The sequence below is a fragment of the Dryobates pubescens genome, chromosome 29, assembly GCF_014839835.1.
Source record: "Dryobates pubescens isolate bDryPub1 chromosome 29, bDryPub1.pri, whole genome shotgun sequence".
NCBI classification, from domain to species: Eukaryota; Metazoa; Chordata; class Aves; order Piciformes; family Picidae; genus Dryobates; species Dryobates pubescens.
This window is the reverse complement of record NC_071640.1, coordinates 254,182-278,972: the sequence shown is the minus strand read 5'-3', so window position 1 is coordinate 278,972 and position 24,791 is coordinate 254,182. Positions and strand designations below refer to the sequence as shown.

At 52.9% G+C, this 24,791-nt stretch overlaps 3 protein-coding genes across 6 annotated transcripts; 1 reads left to right on the top strand and 2 right to left on the bottom strand.

Annotated features, from left to right (window-relative positions):
- Nucleotides 1–65: 65 nt before the first annotated feature.
- On the bottom strand, nucleotides 66–14,075 carry ODF2 (outer dense fiber of sperm tails 2). 4 transcript variants are annotated; one of them, XM_054174267.1, is made up of 20 exons: nucleotides 13,891–14,075; nucleotides 13,053–13,206; nucleotides 11,637–11,762; nucleotides 10,867–11,046; nucleotides 10,417–10,583; nucleotides 9,661–9,790; nucleotides 9,224–9,355; nucleotides 8,883–8,957; nucleotides 8,384–8,455; nucleotides 7,625–7,741; nucleotides 6,702–6,887; nucleotides 6,115–6,224; nucleotides 5,339–5,474; nucleotides 4,615–4,725; nucleotides 3,930–4,034; nucleotides 3,261–3,419; nucleotides 2,396–2,496; nucleotides 1,730–1,892; nucleotides 1,267–1,392; nucleotides 66–584 (listed from the first exon to the last, which is right to left on the bottom strand). In XM_054174267.1, the coding sequence occupies exons 1-20, from the start codon at nucleotides 14,073–14,075 to the stop codon at nucleotides 411–413; spliced, it is 2,709 nt and encodes a 902-aa protein (XP_054030242.1). In that variant the 3' UTR covers nucleotides 66–410. The 4 variants fall into 4 exon arrangements, with proteins under 4 accessions (XP_054030242.1, XP_054030245.1, XP_054030243.1 ...); XM_054174270.1 differs by lacking the exon at nucleotides 2,396–2,496 and having other exon boundaries at nucleotides 1,730–1,849; XM_054174268.1 differs by lacking the exon at nucleotides 3,930–4,034.
- A 1,808-nt stretch (nucleotides 14,076–15,883) lies between these two features.
- Nucleotides 15,884–21,401, bottom strand: PTGES2 (prostaglandin E synthase 2). Its single transcript, XM_054174286.1, has 7 exons — nucleotides 21,184–21,401; nucleotides 20,111–20,305; nucleotides 19,416–19,471; nucleotides 18,637–18,789; nucleotides 17,802–18,002; nucleotides 17,374–17,491; nucleotides 15,884–16,668 (listed from the first exon to the last, which is right to left on the bottom strand). Exons 1-7 carry the CDS (start codon nucleotides 21,379–21,381, stop codon nucleotides 16,546–16,548), a joined length of 1,044 nt encoding a protein of 347 aa, XP_054030261.1. The 5' UTR covers nucleotides 21,382–21,401; the 3' UTR covers nucleotides 15,884–16,545.
- Nucleotides 21,402–22,564: 1,163 nt separating this feature from the next.
- BBLN (bublin coiled coil protein) lies at nucleotides 22,565–24,638 on the top strand. The gene is made up of 2 exons (XM_054174288.1): nucleotides 22,565–22,661; nucleotides 23,471–24,638. The coding sequence occupies exons 1-2, from the start codon at nucleotides 22,565–22,567 to the stop codon at nucleotides 23,662–23,664; spliced, it is 291 nt and encodes a 96-aa protein (XP_054030263.1). The 3' UTR covers nucleotides 23,665–24,638.
- Nucleotides 24,639–24,791: the final 153 nt, after the last annotated feature.

The window sequence follows — 24,791 nt, the reverse complement described above, 5'->3', positions numbered from 1 at the left end:
CCAGGTTCACACTTCTGGGGTTGGGCCCTTGCCCATTGACAGAAAGTTCAATAGCTTAAAAAAAAATAATAAAAATCCCCACAAACCAATAACCCAAACACCATCTGAGCCAACACAGAAACAGCCTGAAAAGAGAAGCATGAGAAGGGAGAAACCTCTCACAAACAGGAACACACTCAACAAAAAATACCACCAGAGGCTTCAAGAGCTGAAAGCATCTGGCCCTGAATCACCAGGTTCTGGGGCACAGCCTGGCATTGCTGGTACCCACAGGTAGAACACTTCCCACCATCACTTTACCAGCTCGTGCTGCACTCCCAGCAGTGCCCCCCAAATGCCAACCCCTTTTCCACACAAGATATGGCTTTGAACCGCAGCTCCTGCCGTGGCAGGGCCGGGGAGCACTGCGCTCAGGGAGAGGAGCGAGAGCGGCTGGGGGAGCCCAGCAGGGCCCCTTCCCCAAAGACGTTGTCATAGGAGGCCTTGAGGAACTGGACGTAGCTCTGCATGCTGCGGTTGGTGCTCTCCGACTGCTCCAGGCGATCCCTCAGGTCCTGCAGGCGGCTCTCGAAGCGGCGCTCTGCCTGTGGAGGGGCACAGCACACAGCTGAGGGCCTCCTTCTCCTGCACCTCGGACTGGAGCTGTTCCCAGAGGTGCTGAGGCCAGCAGGCCATGGCACAGCAGGCGACATTGCCAGATGGTGCTGTGTCATGTGCAGCCTCAGCTGCTCCTTCTCAGCTCCACCACAAGAACAGGCAAGAGGGCGGCCGAGCAGCAGCCACTTACAACCCATTAGCTACTTATGAGGCACTGAACACTTTCTGGAAAGCATCCTGACCTGAGCTCTGTGCCAACCCAATGCCAAGTGGAATTGGAGGGAAATGAGCAAACAGGACTTTATGAAGACTCCCCTTCCTTCTGCCAGAAGAGAGCCTTTGCTCTAGAGCAGAAGTGGCATTGTCAGATAACCAAGCACAGTAACAGTGACCCTGGCATCTGATGCAAATCTCACATGACCACACAAAAGGCCTCATACACACAAGCTTGGACTAAGTTCATTCAGATTGCTGCTGCAAGGAACAAATCAGAGTCCAGAGGAGCTCCTGACCCAGTGATATGGCAGAGATCCTGTCAGGCACAACCAGCAGCACCTCACACTTGGACACAGCTCTGCCTGATTTCCGTGGCATGCCCCTGGGTTATGGACTCTGGTTGCTGCCTGGGCACCAGCAGCACAGCAGAAGGATCCCTCACGGGTCACTCACATCATCTTTGCTCCGCCGCAGCTGGTTCAGCTCTGTTTTGTTCCTGCTCAACTGCGTCTCCAAATCCAGCAGCTTGGCCTGGGCTGCCCTCTCCCGAGATGCTGCTCGCTCTCGAGTCTGTTCCACCTACGTGAGACACAGGGCAGCAGCTTTGTTACAGGGTGTCCCTGACAGACTGGCTTCCCCTGCCCCCCTGCCCGAAGGCCTCGGCACTGGAACTGGACACATTCTTCTCCACCACCAGCAGCTCAGTCTTGTGCTTTCCTCTCTCTGCTGCGGGTGGGAGTGCAGGGGTCGGCTCCTCAGCAGCTGTGGTGCTGGCAGAGCTCCAAGCATTTTACTGCATGTATTCCACAGAATATGAGGACTGCAGGTCATAGCCTGAGGAGGCATTTCCAGCACTCTCGTTGCTCCCCCTCCACAGTGTGGGTGGCTGTGGGAGAGCTCACAGGACACTGCTCACTTGTCTCTTGGCGTCCTCGATGGCCGTCTCCAGCTGCCGGGCCAGGGAGCTGCACTCGTGGCTCTTCTCCTCCAGCCGCAGCTGGCACTGGTGGATGGAGTCCTCACGCTTGGCTATGACCTGCAGGAATTCTATGTTCTGGGCACTTGTTGCCTCCAGTTTTCTGGGTTAAGACAGGAAGTGAAGGAAATCTATTCATGTTAAACAGAGTCTTTCAGTCTGCCGGGCCCTGGCCAGTCTGGGAACAGATCCTATTCCCCCTTTCAAGGCAAGAGCCCCAGGAACACCTCTCCAGTTCTCTACATTTCCAAGGTGGAAGCACATCCAGGGCACCACAGACCTGCACTGCCCTGGACACTGCACTAACAGGAATTTACAAGCGTGGCTGGAACATAGGAACCTCAAAAACAGCTAGATGGGAGAAGGAGCTGTTGGTGCCTGCTCTGTGAACCATAATCCTTGCTAACCACGTTCACTATGGGTGCTGCAAACACAAACTCCTCTCCAGTGGGGAGCTACTGGTAAGACTGTTGTGGGACAAGTACAGAACCCTGGAGACACCTGAGGGACTGGAACACCACCGAGGCTGTTTCAATTTCCTGAAAAAACAATGGGAAGAGGATGGAAATGGAAGGTTATGAGCCAGAGAAGCCTAATGATTCTAACCTTTCTAGCTCCTCCACCTTCAAGGTGAGCTGCCTTTTCTCCTCCTGGGCAGACTGACACCTCTCTCTTGTCATCTCCATTTTGTCCCCCTGGAGCTCAATCTAAAAATTACAGTAAGGAATTACTTCACAGAGTAGTCACTACACAGACACATGACTAGCCACCTACAACAGAAGCAGCTCTCCAGAGCAAATGTGTTCAATTCATCAGTTATGGAGAGCCCAGAAAAGGACAGAGAAGTAAAGCACTGAACCCTTGTTTTGCTGCAGCTCCCAGCAGCATTTGGAAAGGTGTGAGAAAATTCTTCAGCATTGCAAGAGAAAAGCCAGGTCTGCAAAGACCTGCATGCAGCACAGGCACAGCCAAGCACCCCACTGAAAGCTGCCCAGAAAGGCACCAGAGGCTGAAGTGCCAGGAAGGTTTGCAACTCCCAGGCAGTCACAGCACAGCAGCCAGGCTGCCAGATTGTTTGCTGTGTCCTGAGGCATGGCTGTAGAGGCCACACCTGCCTGCAATTGTCCTGCAGCACCTACACGGTCCTGGGGAGAAAACAATGCAAAATCAGGCTGAGAAAATGAGGTTAGGACAGCAGAAGACCCACAGGAAGGAAAGCTGGCAAGGTGCTGAAGTACAGAAGCCAGTGTGGGCACCAGTAAGCGTTGGCACTGTGGCTGTGCAAGGCCCAGTAAGGTTTTGCACCAAAGGAGGAGAAATCTTTTGACTCCCTGCACACAGACACAGAACACAGCAGGTTTGCAGGGCACCTTTAATCTTTTCAGCCAGATGAGCACAGAGGTGCCAGGAGCTCTGCCTGCTCTCAGCCCTGCGGCTGCAGCGCTGTCATTACTTCCTGCCAGCTCCTTACCAGCTGGCGAAGATCTGCAGCCACCACAGACAGGTCCATGCTCTTCTTCTCATAACTCTGAAGCTGCTCCTGACATTCTGCCAGCTGTGTCTCTTTGACCTTTAGGATCTCAGGCAGCTTCTCCAGTTCAGCAAGCCGGCTCTGGAACTGCTGGCGCACCTGCAGCCAAAGAGCAGCACATGAGGGCCAAGGCTAACAAGTTCAACTTCAGTGAAGCTTTGTTAGTCTGCAACCAGAGGGACACTGTGTGGGTATGTGGCCAGTGCAAGAGTTCAAAGCCCAAGGTGGTCTACTCCAAAAGGCTCTTTGTCACGATTTGGCATTCCCCACAGATGGAGTAAGAATGATCCTGGGCTTCAGTTTCACTGGAAGCTTGCTCTTCTTGGAGGAGAGCTGTTGTACATCACAAAATGCTGAGCCCTGGCACGTTTAAGCCACTGTTTCTGCAGCTAAGGGCACACTGAGCAAGCTAAACACCCTGTGGAGGGCAAGACAGTGAAAACTAAGCTGCTAAATGTTCAAACACTTCTGTGGAATGGACAAGTCCTCAGAAAAACTACTGGAAAGGGCCAACTCAGACACTCCTCTCACGCCCCATCCACAGCTGGTTTCACTGCAGAGCACCAGGATCCATGAACGTCCCACATCAGGCTTTAGAGGAATAGTTACCAACTCAATCTCCTTGTTCATTTCATCCTTTAGTATCTTATTCTCTTTACTGCACTTCTCCAGCTTTGCTGCCATATCATCTGCTTCCATTTGGCTCTTCACCACCTGAAGGTACAAAACCCCCACAGACTGTCACCCACAATTTTCAAATGTGCAACACTTTGGAGTCATCAAAACTGTTCAAGGATTGGCAGTGAGTTTCCTGCCTCAGTAACCACCGCTCCAAAGGTGGATTTGGAAGCTCTGCTTTTGCCACCTGGATAATTTGGGCTTTCCACCAAACATTTCTCTCTCTTGCCTTATCTTCCTACCACCATGGTATCCAAAACCTGCTCCCCAAAAGCCACCAAGGGGCAGTCCTTGCCACACTGAGAGGCAGAGGAAAGCATGTCATGTTCTCCTTTACCTTTTGAAAAGGAGCAGGGAAAAGTGAAGTAATTCAAATAAGTCTTTTATTTTCTGGTAATCTGGGAGCCCTTCCTCAGGAGCAGCTTATGAGCACACAGAAGGGCAAGCCCTCCACATGGGCATACAGCACATGGTAGTCAGTTTAATAGAGACAAAGCAACCCAAAACATGTGAAACTCCAGCATCCTCCAAGAACAAAGGGTTAAAGTCCTACAGAGTAAGCCACAAGAGCAAAGGAAGACAGCACTGGCTGTGCAAGGGCTGCATGAGAGCCTACCTGTGACTTGTAGCTTTCAATCAATCCTTCATAGCTCCTGATAGAGCCCTTGAGCTGCTGCACTTCCATCTGTGCTAAGTTCAGCTTTTCCTCCATGGGGACCACACTAGCCTGTAAAAAGGAAACATCCTCCACTGAGCACTCGGAGGCAGCTGCCCCACAAGCTGCCTGGCACTGGCTGGCCTAAGAAAGAAGACTTGGCAAAGCCTTCCAGGCTGCAGTGCATTGCCCAGCTTACACCAGCAGAGCACAGAGCTTTGGGATGGATATGCACTCCCCAGGTTTGCATGAACCAGCTGTGCTGCTTGGCCTAGGGCCACCCTCCATCTGGATCAGTGCCTGGCTTCCCAAGAGGAAGATGGAGGTCACCTATAAGATCACCAGCAGTAAGAGAGGGCAGAAGAAATATAGCAGCCAGCTCCTTGCTCTGGAGATTACCACTCTGGGAGCTGCTGCAACAGCATGAAGCTGTAAAGACAAGATGCAAGATCCCAGCTGGAGGAAACAGCTTGGATTGGAGCCAATCCCAGGCAAAATGTGGAAGAGACCCAGGCCTGCCAGGATGGTCACCTTCTTTATGTCCCTTCCCATCATACTTGCCCTACCATAGGCTGGTTAAGGTAAAACTGGTTTGAAACTGAATGGCAGCAACTCAGCTCTGTCCTCAGTGGCCAAGCAACTTGACATGCTGGATCCTTTGCCCCTGTCTTTCAGAACAACTGACCCTCAGCCTCTCGTTCTCCCTTTTGAAGGAGCTGGTCTCTGAACTCTGGCGATGCAATTTATCCACCAAAGCTTCTCTGTCCTCCTGCATCCTGTCCTGCAGGGCTGCCTGCTGCTCCAGCAAGTCTGCAACACGGCTGCCACAGGGAGAGAAAATGATGTCTTAAGTGACAGGGAAGACAGAGTTCAGAAACTTGGCTTCTCCCTATCCTTCTCCCTTCCTCCCCCAGCCATGTCTGCACATCTGTTACATTCTTCTACTACCTCAGCCCTCTCATTCTGCTCAGGATCAGCTGACTTGCCTCCTGGAGACCACTGCATTGCCTTAAAGGCACACAGGGTAAAGAGGTTCTTCTCTTGTCCCCCAGCTGCCTGTTCTGCCCTGCACCAGCAACTGTGCTGCAGTGGTAACCACACATTTATTTAGCCTCAGAACAAAACTGGCAAAAACTATACTGCCTGCCTCTCTTATTCCCTTCCATCAGACCACCTCAAATAGATCTGAAAATAACCTCAGTTCCTTCAAAGCATTGCAAAATGGCAAAGGAGCAGGAAGTTTAGGGCTTAGCAAACCCTTATAAAGCTTGCCTTAGCTGGGGCAAGTCAGCAGCAGAACCCACATCTCTCTCTCCCCATCTCCAACCTCTGCTGTAGCCCTCCGGCAGTGCAGCCCGTGGGGATTTGCAGGCAATGCAGTCAAATGACTCAGTGAGCTGCTCCTGGAGCTCAGCACCCACCTCCACTCACCCTTGTCTCCCCACACCAATTTCCTCTAACCTGTTCAGTGTCACAATTTCGAGTTCCAGGCCACTCTTGTCCTTCACTGCTTTGTTGTAGCGGCTCCTCCAGGACTTCAGGGTGGACAGTGCCTCAGCCACGTAACTGTCCTAGCAGGCAGGAGGAATGCATGAGGGGAAGAGCCAGGGAGGCAAAACTGTGACTGCAGTGTGCAGAGATGGTGACAAGGGCAAGTACAGTATGTGCACAGACTTCACCAAGCCTTCAAATACTGAGGATAAGCATTTTCCTTTATTCTTCCTGATCCTTCAGAGGTGCCCTCCAACACTGCCAGCCAACAGGTAACAGCAGGGACAGGAGAACCCTCTCAGAAGTCAGATGAACTATCACAAAGCATGGCTAAGATTCTACCAGTGGGACTCTGCCCCTGGAATTCCAGTGTTACTCTGTGTCCTAAGGTAAGGACAGGGAGAGCTGAGGCAACTGGATTTGTTCTAAACTTAGCCCAAATAGGCCAAGGCATAGAGACAGAAATAAACCTCTTTAGCTGAAAGCAGAGGCCCTCCAGGGACTACTGCCAGAAAGTCAAACCTTTAGATGCATGATCCAGGAGGTGGCTCAAGTACCTTCTGTGCCAGCTGCAGGGCCAGCTGCTCTGCATACTCCTGGGCACGCTCTGCCTGCTCCTTCTGCACCCTGGCAGCTTTCTTCAGAGCCTCCTTGTCACTCTCTGCCCTCTGCCTCAGCTCCTGCAGCTGTCCCATGGCACCTTCCACCTCCACCTTGTGCTGAGCCTCACTGCGCTCCAGGTTCTGCAGGGGGACAAACACACCACGGAATGATGTCCTTGCACTGCACACCCAGAGCAGCAGGGAGCTGGCCATAACCCCCCAGGCTTCAGCTGTGTTTCACCTGCACAACCCTGTCCTCCAGCTGGCAGACTTGCCCAGCATGCCACATCTTGCCACTCTCTCTCACAAGCTGTTCTCTAGAGCACCTATTTCCCCTCCTGACCAAGACAAACACTGCTCTGTCAGTCTTCTGATCTACCCAAGCACACTCTCTTTATGAATTGCTCACATATACCCATGTTGGTTTATGCAGCTATTGAAGAATCACAGCTCCTTTAAACCATCACCATAGACACGTTCCTGCCAGCATCAGCAGGCCTCTAAGGGCAGGGCACCCTCTCCTCCTCATTAATACTACAGAAAACAGGCAGGAGTGTGATCAAACACAGGGACTTATGGCACACTGCTTCTCCTAGAAAGCAGATCAAGCAGTTTACAATCTCTTGATGCTCAACTAAACCAAAGCCATTGTTTAAATAATTCCATAGCAAGGAAGATTAAACCAAGTCCAATTAATGCACATCAACTTTAGGGCCCTGGGCTGGCCTCAGGCACCGAGGGCAGAAAGCCTTTTCCTTTCCTGCTTCACTTTAGCTGTGTGCCAGTGGTATCTCAGGCCACCAGACACAGCAGCAGAGGAGCTGTGAGTGCTGCTCCCCCCAGCTCAGCCCGCAGGCAGAGCAGCTCTGCAGACACACCCGGAGCCGTGTGGTCAGTCGGTTGTTCTCCGCCTCCCTGCTTCGCAGCTGCGCTTGTAGACGACCTCTGACAGCCTCCAGTGACTTGGAGAGCTCTCCTGCTGCCTTGGCCTGCTCCTAAGCCAGAAACGAGACAGACACCTTCTTCCTCAGCAAGTTCATGTGTGGAAAGCCCTGAAAAGCTGCAGAGTTTGCTAAACAGAAGGAACAACTCAGTATGGCACAGCCTCAGCTCTCTGAATGATCTCTCACCACCTCCACTTTCCTCAGATGGACCCTCATAGCTCCTCTGTTCCAACAAAACAGAGAACAACTGAGTAGTCCTTTATTTTACACCAGATGTGAGTGACTACCTTGAAGGATTTGTTCTAGAGCAAAACATCCTTCCTGGCTGATCCCCTCTACCACATCGCCCCTTACTTCCTCAGCATTTAGCACAAGCAACCTGGCTGGTGAATAGTAGAGGTTCAGTGAACCGAGCTGGACCGGCACAGACCAGGAACACACACAGCCTTGGAAAGAGACCCAGGCAAGGAGAGCACCACCTGCCCAGTTTTGGGACAGGTGTCTTATCAGCAGAACATGGAATCCACAACCATGTGGGAACAGGTCTCTGCCTGTCTGGTTTTAGAAGCAAGGCAGCCATTTGGTCCCTTAAAAAGTCAGCAGCTGCAAGTACAAACCCCTGGTCTGGGGTCTCTGTGGTTCTACAGAACTGGAAGGTGCAGCAGAGAGAGGAAAGCAGGAGAAGGAAGTTACCTTTTCTGTCTGTATTTGAACAGTAAGATCCTCCACTTCTTTTTCTTTCTCCTGAAGCCTCATCTGAAGTTGCTGGGAAAAAAAACACCACTCAGATGTTAACTAACAAATACATTCAGACAGGTGGAGGTAAAGAGCTGCAACTGCCTCCATCCTTCAACCTTCTTGATCCACAACACTGTCTGTCTGCTATCCACAGCCTGGAGAAGTAGGCCAGGCTCTCCTCCAGCAGAGAGCCAAAGGGGTACAGGCACCCTTGTGTAGCCCCCAGATTTCAAAGCTACAAAAATCTATCCACCCTGAAATGCAGGTTGCTAACCAGAGGAGTAGGGTAGTGGCTCTCAGTACCACAAAAGCCAAAACACTTTTTATTGGTCTAAACCACACTGATCTGACTTGATGGCTGAACAGAAGCCAAAGAAGAGTCTCTCATCTCAGGTCTCTGCTTCACCATTAACAAGAGAGTTGGGGGGGGGGCAGAAAAGACTGTATTGCTTACCACTTTCTCTGCCTCTAAGTCAGTCAGCCTCTTCAGCAGTGCTCCTTGCTGGTCCAGTATCTTCTGAGCATCCTTCTACAACAGAAGTGAGAGAGCTTGCTAACTAAAGATCTGGTTTATACATACTCTCTAATGGGGCAAATCAATCCCAGAACAGAAAAGCCAGCCTTACTCTGTGCCACAAGGCATGGAGAAAAAACCCAACAATATCTGTGCTTTATGACACAGGGCCAACATCAGGGCTGGGGAAAAAGGGAGCTAGAAGCTCTCCAACTCCACTTCAGTGCACGAGACAACAAAGCCTCTTGTAGTCACCCAAGCTGCTGCACAGCACTGCTCACCTCCCGGCTGTGCTGCTCCCTGAGCAGCTCCCGCAGCGTCCGGTTGGACTCTTCAAAGGTGCTCAACTTCTGGAGCAGAAGCTCTTTCTGTTTTGTCAGTGTGTCAACATCTGAGCTGCTCATGTGTCTCTCCTGGAGGAGGGAAAGGAAAAAAGGGAGAAAAGAAAGGAAGAAAAGGGAAGCACTGTCCCTGTGGAATCCTGCATGGAGCTAACACAAGCAGGGCACTGCAAGACCAGCACTCTGCGTGCAGAGGCTGAGTGCATGCTGCAAGCACAGGCCCCACTCCCAAGCAAAACTGGCCCACAGCTCCAGCATGGCAACCCCCCACGTCCCCTGATGCTTTTCTGGATCGGCAACTGCAGCACTGCATTTTTCAGACAATCATTTAACAGGGCAACAGAACAAAGGCAAGCAGAGGGAAGGACAGCACCTACCATGTTGAGCCTCCCAATTGTGTGCTTGAGGGCATGGATCTGCCTGGCTGCTGCCGCTCCATCCCTTTCTGCCTCGCTCAGCTTAGACATCAAGCTCTCCTTCTCACGCTGCAGGTACTTCTTCTGCAGCCTGCAATGGGAATCCAGCCAGCAAAGAACCACCTTTGACAGCTGCACCAGCCACTACTGACATACAGTGGATCAGGTTAAAACTCATCCCCAAATCACAGGATAAAGACTCTAAACAAGCGCTGCTTAAGGGCTGCCCTCTTTCAGGCTAAGGAACCAGACACCAGGAGATTGCCAGGAAAAGTTATGACACAGGCATTCAGAGGGGACAAATGGGGCCACTAGGAGCCCCATGGTTCAGCCCTCTCAGGGGCTGTCACTCCCGTCTCTGGATGATTTTCACAAAGGCCTAAAGTTCTCCCTCAGCCTTCAGCTGCATGTTTATTCGTTTGCTGTTCTACCAACATAACCCCAATTCAAACCTTTGAGATAAGAACTGCAGAGCCAGGATGGCCCTCCAGTAGGCCAGACAAGCCAACAGGTTCCTCTGAGAAGTTTTTCCATTCCAATAATCACTCCAGAGCCCTTCTCTGCAGCTATTGCCATCTGCAGTCCCTCTTTATAAGGGCAACTCAAAAGGCAGGAAGATGAATTCCTCAGCAGCACTGCAATCCAGAGTGCAACCTCCAACAGCGCTGGCAAGAGCAGGGGTAGGTGCTTGCAGCAGCACAGGGCCAGTTCCCTTACACAGTCAGATCCTGCTCCTCCTTCATGCGCTCGATGTTGCGCCTCAGCAGGATGTTCTCATGCTCTGTCTCTACCAGCTCTTGTGTGACCTCCTTCAGTTCTTCCTTCTGCTCCTCAAGGAGACGCTTCCTCGCTTGCTGCTGCTCCTCCTTTTTCTGCAGCTTGGCCTGAAGAAGATATTTAAACAGAACTTCAGACAAGCCAGGTGCACACAGGATCCACCTCCCAAAGCAGATGGTCAGATATCCAGCACCAAACATCAGAGGACCGCACTTTGGAGGGGGTTCCTGCATGCAAAGGGCCCAATTCACTGACTGCCAGCAAACACCTCCCAGCCCACAAAGTGTCTGGGCTCCAAGTCCAGCCATGAGACAGGACAGACCTCCAGCATGGTGGGAAAGAAAGGAGCTACAGAGTCTGACTCAGCAGGTCTTGACACCATCCCCTCACCTCATTCTTCAGCACTCCCACAGCACTCATCAGGCTGTCAATCTTCTTCCCATACTCCTCCATCCTGCAATGCACAGCACCCTCCTCATCCTCCTCATCTGCGGAGAGGTCGCTGAGACGCAGCACTGACAGCATCTTCTCTGCATCTGCAGGGGTCGTTTCCAGGCGGTGGGCTGGGGCCTGGCAGCACAGCAACACAGAGCACTGGGGATTCACTCTAGTCATAAATAGCATTCTAACCCCAGCTCTCCCCAGAGCAGAGACCAGGTTGCATCACTGCTATAAGGCTAGCAAGGAAAGAAAACCATCTGTAACCAGCACTTTCCTTTCCCTCAGGGCAGGGTCAAGAATGCAGGCAGACTAAAGCAAAAAAAGCTTTAGAAAAGCCTGGAAATGCAAATCCTCATCCAGGAAGAGCCAGGAGTGCAAAAGGCAAAACTATCAACCCCAGAGAAAGAAAACATGACACAATACTACACAAATGCTCCAGAAGGGACTAGGAACCACAGCCCCTCATTGGATTAGTAAAACCATAGCAAGGAATGAAATCTGTCTGGGTTCTAGAGGCAGAAAGCCTCTAGAAAGGCTGCTAATTAATGCCCAATTCTTTTGTTTTTAGGAAGTGAAAAATATTTACAAAAGACCCTTAAAATGGATAGCAGGTAACAGCAGCCTTCTTTCAGATCAGCCCAGCTCCCTCACTGCTCAGCTGCTCTCTTCAACCTCAGATAAACCCCAAAGTTTGTACTGCAGAGCAAAACCAGCCCTACCTCCCATTTGCAGGGGGATTCCCGGACAGACACTTTGCCAGGGGGCACCCAGGGGGCCTTAGCTTTCACCCGAACAGCTCGGCCTGTGCTCGTGGTGTCCCCTTTTGTTTTCTGTTTGTGCTTTTGCTGAGGGAAGAGAAAACAAAAATAAACCTCAGACTTCAAGAACCACTTGACATGTTTAGTGTTCCAAAACCAAAGGGTAGTTCCTTCTTGGAAGTCTAGCTCAGTGTTTCACAGAAGACATCAGAGGAGCCAGCAGCCATCAAAGGAGGCTGCTGCACCTGCAGTCACCAGCCTGGGCAGCTCTCTCCATGCCACAGCAGCTCTGTTGCTGGGCACTCGTGGTGTGATGAGAGCCTTGCCCAGCAGGCCAAGGGAGGAAGTCTCCTCTGCATGGAGGTACACACAAAAATACCACAGCACAACCCATACACATGGGTAAGGAACACATGGAACCCAACACATGGGTAAGCCTGGGAAATCCCTTCTCCATCCCATACTCACCTCACAAAAGATCATCTTTTGACTACTTTACTACCAGAGAAGAAAAGGACAGTGCAATGTGAATGGTTGTGAGGAGCCCCTGAAGTGTTTTCCCTGGTTTGCGGCCACCTAACAGCTCCACATTTATCTGTATGACGTTTCAGGGGCTCTAACTGAAGGCAACTCAAAGCCTCAGAGACAAAGCAGGTATCTTAAATCTTCTCTACAGGCAGCTGATTGCTAGGAGTCATTGATTTCCCTGTCAGGCCTACCCCACAACCACAAAATGACCAGGGGACTGCAGAGGATGTCTCAGGCAAGGAGGAGCGACCCAGCAGCTCCCATCCACAGCGCCCACCAGCAGCTCCCACCAGCCTGTGAGCACAACTTCACACAAGCATCCAGACATCAAACAGCCAGGAACACAACTTCAGCACTGCCTCCTGTGGCTAAGGCTACAACCAGATCGATCCTCTTTGCTGTGTGGCTCAGCCGCCTGAGGAGCTGCTCAATGCCAGGAGATGGTTTGAATTCAGCCTGTTTTTTCCTAAACATTTTAATGCAATCAAGATGTAATTTTAAACACCTAAATGTTACCTTTCCCCAAGCCTTTCATATGAAAATAAGGATGAAGCCAGAGAAAAACATTTTCAGGGCACAAATCCCAGAAATAATAAAAGGAAAAAAAATCCCCCAAAGCAGATCATATTGAAAGCAAAACTCCTCACAGTGCCACACTTGGACATGAAAAGAGCACCACTGCTGCAGCAACTGAAACCACCTTCAGCACAGACACATCACTGAAAAGTCACCACAGGAATCCAAGTCCTCCAGTTCTACACAACAACAGGGCCGACCTTGAGGTCTTTGTGGCAGTTCAGGGATCACTCTCCTTCCTCTTTGCAGCCATTACAAACACCCAGCTCCTACCTGGCATTTTGCAGGTGAGATTTTCTGACCCTTTTTAATATGGACATGGACAGGGGTGTTCTCATCCACATGGACGTGCAAAGGGGGGGATGAGGAACGGTTCTTCATGGCTCTTCTCCCACAGATAGGAAAGGGCAATACAATGAAAGGAAACCTGTGAATAAGGAAACTGGAAATAACAACACTTCCCTTTGTGCCAGAGCACACCGATGGCCAACCCTGGTAAACGTTAGAGCTTCCTGTCAGTACCAGCTGCCACTGTGAAGAACATTTTGCTGCCAATGTAGGATTAATACAGACAGTTTCTCTGCTTCTGGCATCCTCTGCTTTTAATATGATTATTAAAGACTAAATACAGTTGGACTGATAGCAAGCCTCTGTAAGAGTCACTCAAGTTCAAAGTCTTAGAGCAAATGAGCAAATCAAGGGTTCCAGTAACAGACACAATCTGATTACAAAGAGAAATATGAAGGCGGGAGGAGAGGAGCATTAATTTAACAGCTAAGAAAAATCAACAGGAAACCATCAGATTCTTCCACCCTAGAACCCTGAACCTGTAAACTCCTCCATAAGTTTTTTTGCTTGAAGTATCTTTTTGAAGTTAAACAAGTGATTAAAAGTTTCTGGCCCCCAACATTTCCTTAATCTTCAGGAAAAAAGTAGAACCTTAAGCTCATCTGACCCATCACAGAGAGCCGAGATGCAGAGGTGTGGTCACCACCCTGGGGCTGGACACTTGGGTGGAAGGAAGGGTAAAACACTGCAAATCCTGCACCAGGAGCAGCACTGATCTGACTCTGGCAGAAAGGGCTCTGTCAGCCTACGCAACATTACTTACAGTTGTCCTACAGCTTTTGGCTCTTCTGGACAGCGGGCTCTGTGCAGAGACTGAAGTTGCTTTGTCGTTGAGGAATGAGTGACACCTGATAGAGAAAGAGTAAGACAACCACAGATAGGGGAAGGCGTCATGCTCTGAACATCATCTTCCTTTTGATTTAAGGCAACGTGCAGGCTCAAACACATCAAAGGTGTTGACCTCAGGGACAGAAGCTGAGCTGTCCTGGCATCCTCTGACAAGCATGGGACGAGACCAAGACTGCAATTCCTTCCAAACTGGTGATGAAATTTGGTTTAAACAACAGACAAGGGTTCATACAATTACACGATGGCTTTACCCAGTTACAAACCTCCAAGGGCAATTTTTAACCGGTTCCGTAAGGAAACAAGGCTGGAGCGGTTCCAGGGTACCTGCACCCCCGCTCCCAACGGCCGTCACCAGTTACAGAGGGGAAGGTACAGCCGCACTTCCCTCATCAGGAACAGGAAGAAGTTTTCCGAAGGGCCAGGATTGCCCAGCTCCGAGCTATATAGGAACACCCCTAAACGCTGCTGGGTGTTGAGCTCCCCTCGGGACGAGCCGTGCGGCTGGGCTGCAGCACCGGCCGAGAGCTCCCAGAGCAGCGCAGGGGACGCTCGCCCTCAGCTTTCCCTAGCAACCGGCTCGGCTGGGCGGGCAAAGCCCTCCTGCCGTGCCCCGCGGCTGCCCGAACCGCCCGCGGCTGCCTCAGGCGGGCAGGAGCTGCTCTGCTCAGAGCCGGAGAGCCGCGGGCCCGCAGCAGCTTTCCGTTACGCGTTCAAACGTACGGGGGGCACCGCGGGCACGGCTCCGAACGACTCACAGCCGCGGGCCCGGACGTCCCCGCGGCCACAGGGCGAGAAGACCCCGGCCCTCCCCAGCCCAGCCCCACACAGGCCTCGGCGGCCCCGGAGCCCTCACCGGGAAGCGACGCGCGGAGCCCGCGGCCGCCTCAGAACCTCTTCGCCGGCGGCGGGGAGGCGGCCAGAGCCGGCACTGCCATGGAGCCCCCGCGGCCGGGCCGAGGCGAGCGGCGGGACACCGCACCGGAGGCAGAAGACGCCACCGAACTTCCGGGGCCGCCGCCCCGCGTCCCGCAGCTCCCCCATTGGGCGATTCAAACCGGCCATGTCCCGGCCCGCCGCCGCGCCCCGCCCCGCAACCGGCGCCGTCTCCATAGTGACGGAGAGCTCCTGCCGGGCCGCGGCCCCGAGCCGCCGGTGCGGCGCGGCTGAGGGAAGCGCCGCCCCCGCCTGCGGCCGACACCAAGGGACGGTGCCGGACCCCGAGTAGCTTCCTCAAGCTCCGGGAGCCGCGCGTTCCGTGCAATTGCCTTAAACACAGCAGCACGGGCTTGAACGTCCTTCTGATGCCACAGAACAGCTCTCAAACGCAGCAAGCCACAGCCCACACGCCAGCTGCCTTACTGCAGCCATACTCCTCTGCCCTCTGCATCAGGCATTTGCAACTAGTCTTGCATTTGGGGAAAAAAAAAACAACCAACCAACCAAACAGAAAAGCTTCAAACCCCTAAACCCAAAGTCCTCTTTCTCACCCTTTGTTCTTACCCACACAAGGTGTCCTCCCCGCTCCCTGCCTTAGGACCTCCAGCCGCTCAGTCTTCAGGGGAAACAGAACTTTTATCAAGGTGAGAAGGAAATTTAAGCTTCCAGCTGTGCTAAGGATTGCTCTCACTCAAAGCAGCATCTGCTCATTGATAACAGACTTCACATTGCACATCACCTTGGCTCCTAACCCAAGAGCTACACCACCGAATCTTGTGTAACTTCTTGCAGGACAGACATCTGGAGGCCCCTGGAGACACACGGTGCTCCTAATCCTTTTTTCAAACCAATCCCAACTGATTTCCAGGGGTACTCCAGAGACATTTTGTGCAAGACAAACCTTTTCAATGCCTGCTCTGCACGAGCAATTTGTGTAGGGTGTACTTTCCAGGAGGGGCAGGTAAGGTAAGAACCCACAGAACCCAAAGGTACAGGAAGAAGCAAGCTTTTATCCTTGCAGGCCATACAGAACCGGGTACCGACAGAACCGTTTACATGGAAGAGCAAAAGCAGTCTGCTGAGTGCAGCAGCGTTTGTCACAGGAAGGATGCCTTCCCATTACAGTGGATTCCTCCAGTTCCCTCAGCCCTGGGCTTACAGGACTCTACTGCAGGAAAAAATGTCCTTTAAAAAATAGTGTTGAGTGTCTCAGTCAGGAACACACTGGGGATGGCCTGGAGGAGTAGAGGAAGACAGCCGGAAGCAAACACTGCTCAGCCCCACATCAGATGTGGCTGGGACCTTTCCTAGCCACCAGCATCATGCTTTTACAGCAACCTGCCCTGAGAATGGCTCTCACCTAAAAGAAGCCTATTTGCTGCATTCTTCAGTTCAGAGCTTCTCCTTTCCAGCAGCATTCAAGGTCCCTTCCTTTTACCCGTCCCTGTCCTTCTAAATACCATGTTCAAACACAGACCCAGCCAGATCCTTTCTGCTCACCAAACAGGACAGCCTGTGCCTGCATGTCAGTCTATCAGCTGTGACCAGTCCATTCCACTCATTACACAGAAATGCCATTCCTGCTGAAGTATTTTACCATGCAAGTACTTCAGGAAGGCAGCTGCAGCTGGCATCAGACCGCAGCCTTTCGAATGACTTCTTCCATGCGCTGGTACCAGGGCTGGACCTTGGTGTGAGCCATCATGTCGTCAAAGGCTTCCAGCCCCTCCATTACCCGCAGCACCCCGTACACTGCCTGTGCCAGAGGATAAAGATCAGAGCAAGACTCAGAGTCAGTGGTGGGGGAGGGCTCAGGGTATCACTGTGTCTCAAGAGCCTTGCCAGTAAGGCTCTTGCCCTGTTCTGACACCTACTCTTGACTAGCAAGGCAGACTGGATGGCAGACAGGTCCTCACCAATATGGATGTTTTTCCATGAGGAAACAGTAAGGAAAGATAAGGATCTACATGCAGTTATGGGCCAAAAGTTAACCCCATCTCTGCATCAAGCCCTGGGGAGAAATGCTTCTCTTGTATCCCAGGGAGAGCTGCTGATGCAGGGGATGTATCCTGCTCCCCCCGGCACTGCTGCATGCTGAGGAAGCCCCAGCAGCCATGAAGGGAGCATCAATGGTGCAGGCTTTTCTCAGCAGCCAGACCCGTGTCCTGGCTTGTACCCTGCTTTTGTCATGCTTCTTCATGATCAGTAGCATCCACCCACAGATGGGAACTGCAGGTTTCACCTTAGGAAACATTTCTCTGGAGGAAAACAACACAGCCTGTGTAACTCAGATGTTTCTAAACCCCCTTCATGTGGCAACTGTATTGCTGCACAAAGGACACCCACAAGGGATGGCAGGTACCTGACCTTCCCTGCCTGTCTGCATCTACCATTTCACAGAGGTGAGCAAGTGGGTCATTAGCAACACACCTAAGGATCAATGCAGAAGTTAAGGCCTTACCAAGTCAGCCAGGTTGGGCTGGCTGCCACCCATGAAGAGCCGATGCTTCCCAACAGCTTTCACCCACTCATTAACTGCCTCATACAGGTCCTCCCGGACATCGTCACGAAGCTGATGTCTGGACAAAGAGAAGAACCAGTTTGAAGGCACCAGATTGTTCCTTCCTTTAATCATCTCTCATCTTCTGGGCTTGACTTTGTCTACCAATTTGGAAAGTATTTGAGAGTGAAGGGGGCAGCTTAAGGGGACAGTGATCAAAGAGTGGCCAAGCAGAGGGGTTCAGTACCTCCAGCTAAAGTATAGCTGTTACACTGCATTAAACGGTTTGGTTTGGAAGACTGAGGTTCTGCCTTTTGACACCTGAGGTTTACAGATAAGGATGCTGAGGAGCTACTTCTCTTGAGAACTCAGTGCTTGGCAGTACCAACCTTTTCTTCAGCCTCTTGCTGACGAAGAACATGGCAACAGCCCCCACATACTTGGCAAACAACCCTTCCATGGTGCCAAACTTGCCCTCCCGGACGATGTAATCGAAAGAGGCCAGCGCCTCTCTGGGGGTACGGTACACGTTGGGGGAGATGAGGTGAACAAGCCAATCGTCTGCCCACTTCCTCCACTTCATTTCCTCACTGCAAGCATTCAAAAGAGAATTTTCAGTGACTGAGGTACAGGCTACAGGAGGCAGAAGAATCACAGCAGCATTGGCCAGAGGATGAATTGTGTCAAACACTCCTGCCCAGCCTTGTGCTCCAGTGACCTCTCTACAATGCTCTCAGCATTGCTGCCTTTGGCAAGGCTCCTCCAATCTCCAAATAAAATGAAGACCCAGAGCACTAGCTTCTCCTCACAAGAAAGAAAAGCAGAAAGGGAAACCAGCACTCCAGAGCATTCCCTTGTGATGTGAAGGAATACATAGAATACATAGAATAAACCAGGTTGGAAGAGACCTTCAAGATCATCGCGTCCAACCCATCAACCAATCCAACACCGCCCAAACAACTAACCCACGGAAATGCCAAAAAGGAAACTGGAGACAACTGCAGGCTAGCATGACCATGATGGTGGTGACCAGGCTGCTGGCAGCACTGTTCCAGGATATGTAAGAACCACAAAAAACCACAGCAACTGCTGAGGCTTTAAACATCCAGGGCAGTGTGACAAGATTTGTCAGCACCAGTGAGATTTTCTACCTATACCACCCCAAGCACATCGAGAGTAGGCTGTGACCCTGCCTGGAGAGCCCAGCAGCCTAAGAGCACTTACACCCTCACTTCTTTGACAGGGTAGACTCGCTTTGTCTCCTTCTCATCCAGCATCAGCCAGTACTTATTCCCATACTCAAACACCTCCTTGCCTTGTTCAGTCACAGTTTTCATGGGAGGATAAAAGGACACGATCTCTTCTAAGCTATTTCTCCTGTGGACAGAAACACAGTCAGCACTGCTCTGCTGGTACAAAAATGAGCAAGAGTAAGGGACAGGCTGAAAGAAACACACTTTAAAATGTGCTATTTGAAAAGCAAGTGAACAAGGTTCTAGATTCTATTTGAAATAAGTTTTGAGAAGAGACTGGAGCAAGTACTTGCAAATAGGCACTATCAGTGCACTACTCTGTCCATGCCAGAACACACATTTTTGCAGGCATAAACCCACCCTTCTCAAGGGCTTTGTAGCACAGCCCTAAAGCACAGGTCTCAGGCACAGCAATTTCATTTCAGCCCAGGTGTTACAGCTAGCTACAGGCAAGCACATCCCAATTCCAGTGTAACACTAGTCCGTGTTCAAGTAGGTTTTGTGCAAAGAGACTCTCACAGGTGAAAAAGAGCCGTTGTGAAAGGTAAAAGCTTTAACTAGACATGCATCACGACACATACAGGCACCTTCCAAACCACCACAGCCAGGGGCAGGGCTGCTAGGCCAAGCACCCAGAGCTTCAGAGACCAAGGTCAGCAAGACTCTTATGACTGATTCAGAGTCTTGCCAATCTCTAGCTCTCTAGGTCCGTTTACATTCAGTTCCTCTCCCATCACCCTGTTGTCTTACTTGGAAATGAGATACGTCTTTATTGCACTGATGATCACCGAAGAGTCGTTCAATTGCTAAAAAACAGAATCAAAACAAACTTTTTAAAGCAGTTGGTGAAGTTGAGAAGGAAATTAAAGAGTCTTTTCCCCTGCTCACTGCAGCTCCAGGTTAGTGCTGCAGTCCCTTTCCCCCGTGCATTTCCAGAGGAGTCCCTGCACATCTAGGCAGCCCTACAGTCAGATGTCTCTTGCGACCCTTTCAGAGCACCCCTTCAAATACATCTTTCATCCTGACAAGAGGACCTGGGGGTCAGCCACACATGCAGTACCAGTGAGTTTAGGACAAGGGCTCTCAGCAGCTGAGGAGCAAAGGAACTTGGAAAAAAAAAAAAAAAGCCAGGCTGAATCTTCAGTTTTGGTGAGCTCTCATTCCTGTCCCACAAGGACACAAGCAGCTCCTGCTAACCACTGGTACAAATGATAGCTCCTGCACAAGGGCTGTCCCACGATCCCTGCGTTAAACTCACTACACAAACAACAGGCCTTGCAAGAAAGACCAAGTAGGGCCAGGGCACAGGAAACAAATCTTGGGCTCTGGAGAGAATAAAAGATGATCTAAAGATTACATGTGACAAACCACAGAGACATGGCAGAGACAAGGCCTCCAAGTCACTGATTGTGGGGCAACAGAGCTCTGTGCACAGCAAGACTTACCAGAGGGCTTCCAGCATTGGCTAGCAGGATCGGCACCTTCCTGTAGGAAGAGAATTTGATCTCCTTCCTCATGATGGGATTCACCTCCACAATCTCATAGGGCAAGCCATGGTAGTCAAGAAAAGCTCGGACTTTGCTGCAGAATGGACACGTTTTATACTGGTAGAGAGTGAGCTGCAGGCTCCCTGCAGGCAGCTGGAGAAAGAAGAAAACAGAAGCTTTCTATTTTCTGCTGCAGTGATATCTTCCTCCCACCCTGTATTTTTATCACAAAGTCATTGTCATCAACCCTCAGCTTCAGCATCTGATCAGCAAAACATCCTGGCAAACAGATGCTTTCTTCAGATGGCATCACAAATATTCACTCTCCACTGAGACCAAGTACCTGGTTTTCTAAACATCTATTTAATCTCCTGGAAGCTCCCAATCAGAGCCAGAAAAAAATCTAAAACTACAGAAAACACAACCATATTCTAACCGACTTTCAATCGAAACAGCCTTCTAAATGCATTTCCCAACTAATAACATCAGTTGAGAACAGAGAGTAGGGAGATCAGGGAGTTTGCTGTGGGTCAGATTCCCGAGAGGAACTGACCTGTGCCCGGCCGGGCAGCGCCGTGCGCAGCCCCTCCCGCCGCGGCCACAGCCAGGCGCTGCCAGCCGCTGCTGTGGTACAAACCGAGCGCGGCCACCGCGCCCTGCCTCGCCTTTGCCGTTTGCTGGGTTACACAACCCCGGGGTGCTGGGCAGAAGCAACACCGCAGCTCTGCTCCCAGCAGGCGCTGGTTTTGACGGGCGTTCCCTGCAGCCCCCCGGGAGCGCTGCCCGCGGCTCAGAGGCTTCCTCGCGGAAACCGGAGCAGAAGCAGCCTCTAGGCGCGCAGGGCCAGCCGAAGCCGCTCCGCATTCTCCCCGCAGCTCCGTCTCCCGGGGCTCGTTGCCGCGGCCGGGCCCGGGCTTCGGGAAGGGCAGCGGGCAGGAAATCGGCAGCAGCCACAGCGAGGGGCGGCCTGTAGGGAAGGAGAGGGCAGGAGAGGGCAGCCCCGGGGCCCCCGGGACCCGGCCTCGCGTTACCTCAGCGGCCGAGTGCTCTCTTAGGCGGTGCCGCGCCGCCAGGTAGAGACCGGCGCCGCCACCCAGCGCGAAGGCAGCGCCCAGCAGCAGCCGGCTCCCACCGCCCGCTGCCGCCGTGGGGCCGGAGCCCGAGCGCGGCGCCCGCAGCCGCCATGCCGGTAGCAGCGCGGCCGCCCGCCAGGCCCTGCCGGCAGCCATCTTCGAGGCACGGCGCAGGGGAGCCCGGCGGTGGGGGGGCTGGCAGGCACCGTCCCGCCCCTGCGCTTGTCTTCCGCCCCTGGAACGGCGGCACAGGCGCCGCGCTGAGGTGGCAGAGCTCTCGGCTGCCTGAACCCCGCTGGCTGCGGGGCGCTGCGAGAGCGGAGCCGCGCTCTCTAGCAGCAGTTCCAACATCCGAGTTCGCCGATAACGCACAAAACAGTGGGAATGAGGGAACCACTGCCTCCGGCCGGCATGGCGCCGCGGTGTAAGCGCAAACCCTCACGCCCAGGGTCCTGACGTTTTTCACCACAGCGTGGTTCCCATGCCTGCACGGTGCCCTGCTTGGGACCAGCTGCAGCTGCAGCCTGCAGCGGGATGACACCGCTGAAGCGGGAGGAATGGCTGCCGGGTGAAACGAGGACGTAAAGCTCTCTCCGCCCCAAATAGCCATTTAATAATGGGAGTCCACAAACCAGCTTTATCTCAGGAGCTCTGCTTTAATTAATGCTCTAATTTCAAGTTCTTTCCATCCCTGTGATCTCTCTCCCGGGCATGAAAAAAACAGGCAGTACGAGCGGGACTGGGCCAAAGACAAGGAAGGGCAAAGGCAATCGCGCTCATTCCTTCGGAGAAGCAGTCTCAAGGTGACCTAAGGGCGGCTGAAGACGCTCGGCTGCCCAAGCCGGCTGGTGATGCGGCTGCCTTTTGGGAGCTTAGGAGCAAAGCTTTCCTGCTGCAGCCTCAGCACCCGTGGGTGCCCGGGGCTCCTCAAGGGCTGAGGCGCCTGTTCCTGCAGAACCCACATGCTGTGCTGCGAAAGGCGCTGGGCACTGATGTTGGCCTGAGAGCTGCGTTTGGTGCCTAAAGGCATGAAGGGATGGTATGCTCTGTGGCGTAGACAGCCCTTGTCACGGAGAGGCCTGGAAGGGCTGAGCACACCACGGGGCAAGGAGACAGCTTGGGAAGGTGCTTGAGTAAAACACCCAAAGCTGCGCTCCCGCTCCGCGCTGCCCTCCGGCGCCGCCCGGCCGCTCCCTCCCGCGCCGCTCCCTGCGCGCTAACCACAAGCTTTACCCTGCGCGGCCTACCTGCGTGACGCGCGCGGCGCCGAGCTCTCCCATTGGCTGGCGGCCCTGCGCGCGCCCGCGCCCGCTCAGGCCGTGCTGGCGCGCGCACGGGGATGTCGGGGCCCAACGGCGAGCCGCACGCGCCGGGGGACGGCGGCCGCGACAGCGACAGCGACGGCGACGGGGACGGGGACGGCTTCGGGGAGGAAGGTGCGTGGAGGCGGCGGGACCGGGGCCCCGCGATGGGCCCCGAACTCCTGCAGACCCCTGCCCCGCCGTCGGTTCTTAGTTCCTCTTGCGGAACATCGCTCGGTGCTTTCCCGGCCACCGGGGCGCGGCTGAGCGAGGAAGCAGATGGCGGTCAGCCCTTGAAGTCGCAGGATAGGTGACGCGGGAAGGCCTGGGAGAGGCAGTGCACAGGAATTGAATGCAGTGGGCTGGGAACATTCCTCTGCAGCACCTAGGTACGTTGCAGACGCTGTCCTGTCAGGAAAAGTGAGACCACGGCAGAGCTGTTCCACGGGCCTGCAGCTCACTGCGGACTGGAGGAACAGCATCACACCCCCCGCACCCTTTTAAAGAGGGTGCAGCCAAGTGCTTTCTCTGACAGACGCCCCTGAACCTGGCCGGGATCACTCCCGGGATGTAAAGGCTTTGGCACGCTGCCACAAAGCCTGCACCGTCGGGAGAGCTTTCTGGGCTGCCTTGGCCTTGGGGTTTCCTCGTGCTGTTGCAGTGCAGACTGCTGCGCGCTGGCTGCTGTGTCCAAGACCAAAAGCTGTCAGATACACTGGGAATGGGAGTGGAGTGCCAGGCAGCTTCCCTTTGGTCTTGTTACCAGTTCTCCAGCTCTCTGTTAGTCTCTTTGCTGACACCACATGCAGGATTCAGTTGCATTTTACTTCACCCACCCGGGGGCAGGTAGAAGGCTGTGGGCTTGTTGTGCAGAAGCTCTCACGGCTCTCAGTGACCGCAGTGACAGTATCCTTACATTGTTAAGTCTCTTCTCTTCCTTTTAGAATATGCATCAATAAACTCCATGTTGGACCAGATCAACTCCTGCCTGGATCACCTGGAGGAGAAGAATGACTACCTCCATGCCTGCTTGAAAGAACTGCTGGAGTCAAACCGCCAGACCCGCCTGGAGTTCCAGCGGCAGAGTGCGCAGCAGGGGAGGGAAGCTGATGCGCAGGGAGCACAGCCTCCCACCTAGAGTGCTGGCTGCCAGCCCACGAGTAGCATTGCTGAGGGGACAGACTGGTCACCAATTTAACGTCAAATTTGAATAGAAGAGGCACCTTCTGCCTGTTGCTTGTTCCTTCCTCTGGTTGTGTCCTGCTCTTCACCTCCATGTTCTTTTCTTTAGCTGTGTGCTAGGTGCAGAAGCTCTCAGGTGGATGCAGGAGAATGGGGTCTGTTTGCTTCCCAGCATGAGCTGGGCAGCAACTTGCTGGTTGTAGGAAAGCTGATGCCATGCAGGTTGTTGGCAGGCAGGCCTCTTCACAAAGAGGAAAACTGATCTCTGCCCTTTTGTTAAAAGCAAGCAGGAAGTGTTAGGCTGTAGCCTCCTTGCTCCCAAAGCACAGTGGGCAGGAGCTGTCCTGACTCCAGGCTTGCTCCAAAGTGTAACTTGTGAGAGACTGGGAGAGGCAGGCCCTAGGGCAGCTCCTGCCTTATAACTACAGCTTCCTTTTGTTCACATCACCTGTGACGGACAAAACCTTGGCAGATGCTCCCAGATCACTGCATGTGTCCCCTCCCCAGCAGTTAAGCTACCATACGTCTGACCGCTGGAACTGGAAGCTGCCATCAAGGATGTGGATGTTAGGCAGAGCAGCCAGGTCAGGGCCCAGCACAGAGCCAGGAGCCTGCCTGCGAGCACAGTGCTCCCTGTTCTGAAAGGAGAAGGCAGAACTGGAACTGGACAGGTCTGCAACTGTGATCCCGTCAGGGTGTCCTGGTGCCAGCACTGTGAAGCAAGCCTTGCTGCTCTGCTTCTGTGTAATTAAAAGGAGTTTTGTTGAAAGTTAAGGAAGTTGTAAGAAAGCCAATTTATTAAAATTACTTTCAAATAGAATGTGTTGCTGAGAATCCTGAGAACAGCCTGGATTAAACCACGTGGCATTACTGACACAGGAGCAAGGTGCATGGCTCTCTCCTGGCACAGGGACAGCACTTGTCCAGCTGTACATCTCTGTGAGGGAACTGCTCTGAGCGGAACTAGGCACACACTGGGGCTCCCCAGGAGAGAAGTTTTCCTCTGCCTGAGAAGGAGAGGAGAGGAGCTAGAGAGCGTTCTTGGTGAAAAGTAAGCCTGTGTCAGTCTACTTTGTGACTTCC